The sequence below is a fragment of the Echinococcus granulosus genome, assembly GCF_000524195.1.
Source record: "Echinococcus granulosus chromosome Unknown EG_S00016, whole genome shotgun sequence".
Lineage (NCBI taxonomy): Eukaryota > Metazoa > Platyhelminthes > Cestoda > Cyclophyllidea > Taeniidae > Echinococcus > Echinococcus granulosus.
In genome coordinates, this window is record NW_020170396.1 from 512,723 (window position 1) to 519,522 (window position 6,800).

At 41.4% G+C, this 6,800-nt stretch overlaps 1 protein-coding gene across 1 annotated transcript; it reads right to left on the reverse strand. All coding sequences in view use genetic code 11, as the record gives it.

The window, feature by feature from the left end:
* Positions 1–1,704: 1,704 nt before the first annotated feature.
* EGR_03192 (hypothetical protein) lies at positions 1,705–4,790 on the reverse strand (the record flags this gene model as incomplete). Its single annotated transcript, XM_024492441.1, has 4 exons — positions 1,705–1,826; positions 1,979–2,135; positions 4,630–4,684; positions 4,729–4,790. The coding sequence occupies 4 exons, from the start codon at positions 4,788–4,790 to the stop codon at positions 1,705–1,707; spliced, it is 396 nt and encodes a 131-aa protein (XP_024353115.1).
* Between the last annotated feature and the right edge of the window lie 2,010 nt (positions 4,791–6,800).

Here is a 6,800-nt window from a genome sequence, read left to right on the forward strand (position 1 = left end):
CCCACTACCACTTTCTCGAAAATCCAATTTGTTCTTGCTCCTCTCACCCATGATGGCGTCACCACTAACTCTTTCCTTTCACCCAACCTCCTACTGCAATTTCCCACCCACCAGTCATTCTCATTACCACATCCCCTCAGATCACCTCGCCCCTCCTCCCCTCCACTGCGCAAACGTAACATTGTCGCATTCCATAGACATGTCTAGACGTCTGTGTGCCGTCATTCAGTAATGTCTCTTGGTTGGATTCTTTTCTTACATTTTGTGTTGGCGGTCTCCACCAGACACGAATGCCACACTCCAACAACAAAAACAGTTGCTTCCTGCTCCACTGTACCACTGATTTGCGTAGTGGACATGCAAGTTGCCCTTGTGCCGTGTGCATGCTTGCCTGCCCGCCTGCCTGCCTGACTAATGCTGTGCAGCATCATCTCCATCTCCATTTCCTCTCCATTCTCATGACCTCGAACGACCTGTCAAACATTCCTCCACGCATTTCTTCACTGCAAACAAGGACCGTGGTGGCAGGACTCACGACGGCTATCAACATTGGTCGTTTCTAAGGGTGCAACTAATCGGTACCATCTTGACTCCTGTGATGCAAAGCATTTAAGAATTGGCAATTTCGCAATACCGTATTCCGTGAGAACAACTTCATGCCTTCTTTCTCAGCCATTTCGATGCGCACACCTAACGGGCACAGACCATGGTCTTCTGACTGAATGCTCTCTTGCAAAAGAGGAAGGACACCCTCCCTTTTGCTGTTTGTTCCTTGGATCAGTAAATGCGTTTGAGAAATCGACTTCGTGTGGTGCGCTACCACCTCAGAGGAGAAATATGGTCGATGTAGTCTCCAATGTGTTCGCAGTCGAATACTCCTTTGTCAGTTAGTCAATTGTGAACTGACCAGTTGTCAACACGTCCTAGCACCTCTTTTAACACAATACACCTTTCTCATATGTGAAACTAATTGCACTGTTGTCTGACTGTGCGATTGCTCCTCTGTCCACTATGCTACGGAAGTGGCAACACCCGCTGAGGTGAAGTAATGCTTACTTCCAAAGTTGGACAATTCTGTACCCACTTTTGAAAACGTGCAAGTGCATTTCCCCCCCCCCCCAAGAATTGACATTTATTCCTACTTCCTTACGCTTTAGAGGTTCCTCATTATCCTGCAATCATCTCAAGTCCACGTTTTTTGACTATGCATACCGTTTTACAATTGCTGCTGAAGTCATTAAACGTAAATGTGGGATTCATTCCTTACCTGAAATGTCTTTTGGAGATTTTTGTTCTTAAAAACACTTCTCGGATATTTGTCTTTCTCGCGTAAAAGCCTTCCTGTTATTTATCTCCCATCTCTTTCTGACCGCAAAAACATTTCCTTTAATGCTTTTAACTCTCATTGCCCTTATCACTATCCGGTCTTTTTATCCACCCACATCAAACTATCCTTCTGCTTCGTCTTTTACTCCATGGGTGTGTGAATGAATTTTAGTGTCTACTGGTCGTTCACACAGTCACTGGGCTTCATTTTGCTTAATGAACCTGGTCCTCAGTCATTGAAGCGTAAAGAACCACTTTGTAGATTTCATTGGACTTTTTAGAAGGCATTGTAAATGAGAGCTGCCATCGTTACGACACTATACCATTCTTATTTCCCTAATCGTTGTTTTGATCATAAGATTTACCTTTTTATAAACATCAATTGAGTTTTTTTTTGTGCTTTTGTTCTGAGCCGATTTTGCTTGTAGAGGAAGGAGTGAATATTTTTTTAATGTCGATTAATTGATAGAATTGTTTGAGACCTTTACTGCTCCTTGTCACTGCAGTGTTCGATAGGAGTTGAACGAGTATTCATTGCACGAAACCTCTCTCCGAAGACATTTCTTCTTGGTCGCAGTTTCTTAGCCGTCACCTTACTCATATCCGAGTTTCATAGCAGATCTGAGCTCATATCTGAGTTGATAATGTTAACTTGAGGTAGCTAAAGCGGTAATGACATCTATCATAAAGCTGCAATGTAGCGACGCAGGGAATTCAAAATGATGGTAATATCTTTGGGATTTCCTTTTTGGTGATTTTTCTTCCTCAGGAAATGGTACATTGAAGAATTTAGCAAAAGGTGATGGTAACTGAAAGCAACCATGTCTCACATACGCCCGAATTCGTAATATCGTTTGAGGCGGCTACCATTCCAGTAGTGGTTAAATTAATCAACAAAGCCAAAGTCAGGGAAGTTGAGCGAATTCTGTGACATGAACTATTCCAGGTGACACACTGAGTTTGCCTTTCCTTTTTGCAATTTTGGCGCCTTATTCACATTTACGGGCGTCATAAGGCTGACAGGACTGAATGTACCTTTACCGTCAGTATGTGGAAAGGCCGGGGGATCACTACTCGATCTCTGCCTTCAAGATTGAATCACATGTGACTGGGTCGACTTGCGTAGTCGAAAAACGAATTTAACTCAGGCATTATTCCGCCGCAATGACCCCTTTGCTATCAACGCAGAGGCCAAATCACGGACAGCTCAAATATTATTAATACACTGTTTTATGCTCTCGGGTGGAAAATACTTCCATTCCACTAATGCATCTTACTATTTTGGGACTGCTATACTCTATTTCTATACGACCGTCTTTCGGTGATTGGTATTATTTCATCAGCACTAAATAGTTAGCACAGCTTTAAAAGGATGATTAGGATGCAATTTCCCACAACATGCCATTATTGCATCGTCACGTCCCTTCTTAATGTTCAGATATCCTTTATGCAAATGTGTTCATATGCATAATTAATGAACTCGATCACCTGCAGTTGTAGGTGGAGCATGAGGACATCGAGTTTGGAATTTTTCGCTCTTTTGGACTGTGTTATCCAAAACCACCGCCATCACTACATTGCTTGAGGCCTCATTAACGACATTGTGAAGTGACAAGCAGAGTACCTCGCTATCAGCGTGGAGGCCGAGTAGTTATGCCTAGTTTGAAGTTGATTGAGTTGTCAAAGGTTGATAACTACTTATGAATCGCCACAGATCCAGCAATCCATTGTATATGCGTTCCTTTCATGACGCTTTTGCTGAGTATCCCCCTAATAAAACCAAGATTATCAGTATTTTAGGGTGGGATTGCCAGCGTTCCCACCAATGTATTGCCAGAGATGGCCTCGGAGACTAAGAGACATGAATGTGAGCTAACTGTACTGATGTCTATTGAGACTGACGCGATAATTTGTATGTGCGGTTCACGTCGCTGTAGTGAAGGCTGAATAAGGAGCATCAAAAGGCTTACGCAATAACGCTTATCATTGAAACAACAGGTAACAGACAACTCTCTCTTATCTTTGCAGTCCTTCTACCTACAGCGGATGGGAGCCGTAATGGAGGACAGAGGCCTGTTTACACCAGCCCATGGCCCCCCAGTGGAGGGCGCACGGTGTCCACAGTGCGGCGGCACCTTTGCCCTTGGCGGTCCTCTCTGGGCAGATGAGCTGCACAATCGCGACTTCCTTAACGGTCTCCTCAACTCCCTCAAACGCCTCAATACGTCGCCATCGTTCCCAGGTAAGGTACCACTCTTCTCCCATCCCAAACCCCATGCTTTTCCACTATAACTACTTGGATGTTTGAAGATATGAATTTCACCGAAAAGAGCATTTTTTAGCATTTACTTCGGTATTTGATCTCTTCTTTAGCCGTTGGTAGCTGGGATTTAGTGTCTTTTAAAATTGAAGACTTTTTGAAGGGGCAGACTTTGAATGATTTAATGGTTTCTTTTATTATCTCATTTCCTCCTATCCAATCGACTGCTCACGTGGTTCTGCCTTTTATCGCAATTCTTTTCCCTAATGCTCACAGCATGTTAAGGCTTCCGCTAGTGAAGCACCTCCGCTTGCAGTTAGGAACTGAGTACCCCTTTTTGCCTGAGGTACGCTCGTAGGCCTGCCTAAGGCGTCGGTGTCTCATAATGGGTATCTTCACTCTGACTTTACTCCCCACCAACCCTTCAGTTATCCTCTTGAAACACTGATTACACCTTTGACAATGATAACTGGATCCTCATTTTGTCCTCCTTTTATGACTCTCCACTTACAACCCTTTATACTAGAAGCTCTTTATCCCTTGCGAGCCGTGTAAAGTGTATTCACCCTGAAGTTAACTTATAAAGTATTCATTTCCACATGGTTATGGAGGCATTGGAGTGCTGCGCTAATTTCTGCACTTGCTGACTCCACTGTGACATTGCGTTATCAACACTTATCTACGATGGCTAGCATATGCTGTAATAATTAGTAGTTATCCAGAAATTGCAGCAATGTAAAAAATACGGAGTTGCATTTCGTCAAGTGCGTATGTCCATGATGAACAATGTACTGACCTGGTCAGTAGATCTGATCTTGTGAGGATGTGTATTGCATAATCCCTTGCTTGTGGATGTATGTAGTAAGCTGTAAATTTCTGCCATTTTGGTTGTTTGGTCGGGTCTGGTTTACTTCATCCGCTTTCAAATATAAAAATTTGTGGTGGAAAATTGAATTAAATTGTAACCTTTGGAGAGACCGTTCCCCTTCCTGTCGTGAGCCTCCCCTTGTCAGTATTTTGCATACAGCAAGCAATCGATTTACTTTAGTACTTATTTTTTTAAAAAGGGCAAAAATTTCAATCCTAAAGTATTTGATGCTGCATTGTGTTTTTCAATTCAAATGTCCGCGATGCAACCTTACTGCAATGTCATAAAAGCAAACGCATTTTCACTTGTGATTGCGAACCGCCTACCACGGATCATTAAAACGAGGACGAGGTTTGACATTCTGTTGATAGGCGTGCTTCATGTTAGGTGGACTTTTTAATGTGAATTTCAGGTTAGATTTTCCGACCGAAGAGCAAATGTTCAAAACATGATGTTGACACTAATTTATTGGAACGTGAAAAATATTTACGCTCATCGCCTCAGACTCCTTCGATGCCCCCTTTCGTGTCATTGTTTGCTTAATCAAAATCATGTGATTTTCCAATTTTTTTAACGAAACGCGAACACGGACTGTAGTTATTTGCCTTGCAAAACTTTCGATTGTGAGATTGTGTTTCAATGTCATGCTTTTTAATCGCTTCGTTCTCAATACAGCTTTTTTTACCTTGAGAGCGTAAATTCCATCTGAAGTTGAGGTCAGTGCCCACACAGTCTTTTCTTATTAGTAGACCGATTTTACAATCGCTGAAGTGTCGAAAGCGCTTTACAGATTATAAAATGACCTGGAACTGTCATAACTAAGGTCACTGGTAATTGTGCCATTCACCTACCCTTTTAACCAATATAACTCTTCCCTCGATAAATTCAGAGTCTGGCTTCCAGTTTTGATTGACATGTGCTGACCCGCCAACAAACTATGCTAGTTTTTTTGTTGGGGCTGAAGATATTGTGCGTAACCAAGTAGAAACTGAGATTTCCCTTATTTCCTTATCTGTAATGTGCCTGATCGTTGAGTTTTCTATCTGGCATAACCTTTTCTGTTAATAAGGTTCTTGATTTCAATCTGTTTTCAAGTTTTAGTAGACTTATATTTGCCATGAAACTGTAAATTATTACAACAGAAAATAAAGGCACTTGTTACTATATCAAAGCAATAAAACATCTGTGTCATTGGAGTTATTAATTTGCCTCTACGAGCCCGTGACGATGAACTTGTTAAAATAATTTGAGAGGTGGTAAACGCATCCATCAATTTCTCAGAATTTAAAAAAGTGAAAATGGGGAAGTGATATGCTTCAATTCGAAATCGTTGACCTTTGAAGCGAAAAACCAATGGAAATGCATTTTTTGAAGTGGTCCTGCTGTTTTCCTTGACAACGCCTTACTGAGATGTGGAATTCTGGTTCCCAAATTATTCCTGAAGACGTCATAATACGTATGAGATTGGAAGTAGCTTTACTATGTACAGAAGGGCTGAGCGACTGGCAGCGTAGAGGTGGCATGAGAAATTATTATTCAAAAATTACTAGCACTTCGTTCAAACGGATTGGATGCAATATTGACCGTTTATTCGAACCCTTTGCACATAATATGACAAGTTCAACACTCCCCCATGGTTATAGCGAACCTAACTCCCGCTTAGTGTTTAGCTATCTTCACTTTCACTGTAATGAAGGCCATGGTAATAATGAAACTAGAAAAGCCATAATTGATCATGGAAGCCACTTTCCCAGCTTATTCTGTATCACTGTGAGCCTTCTTGGTCTCAACCCACATTTGTTCAGCCTAATTTGTTCTCTGGCCAAGTTGACTCAGTGGTGAAGGCTCGTGTCACTTTTTTTCTCGTTTTTTTCAGTTGTATTTCCTGAAGTGAGTTATTCTGTGGCCTTAATAAGTGGTGCACAAAGGCGAGCGGCTATGGTTTTTTGATGACAAAATTAAGCATAAAGTGTGGATTGTCATCTAAATCCCATTTCGTTCACAATTTGGGAGGTTGTCATTAATTTTGTGCATTCGGTAGGGAATATGGGGAATGCTTTTGTGATGCCCACAATTTATCTACCAGCGACCCCATTAAATATTCTTGCTTAAGTCTTCATCAATTACTCTCCCATGAAGGATGCAAACGTCTTATCTGATGTTGTTTTTTGCTAGAATCTTATTTATTTCACTTCGTTTCACTTAGTTTCATTAATTTGACAGTCATTGCAAAAGAGTGAATAAAAGGGAACCGTTTTTTTTAATAGCATTGTAATTATCGTGAATTGAAGAAAATTAACTGACTTTGAAAGTTTGTAATTGCTGATGCTAGGTGGAGAAAATTAT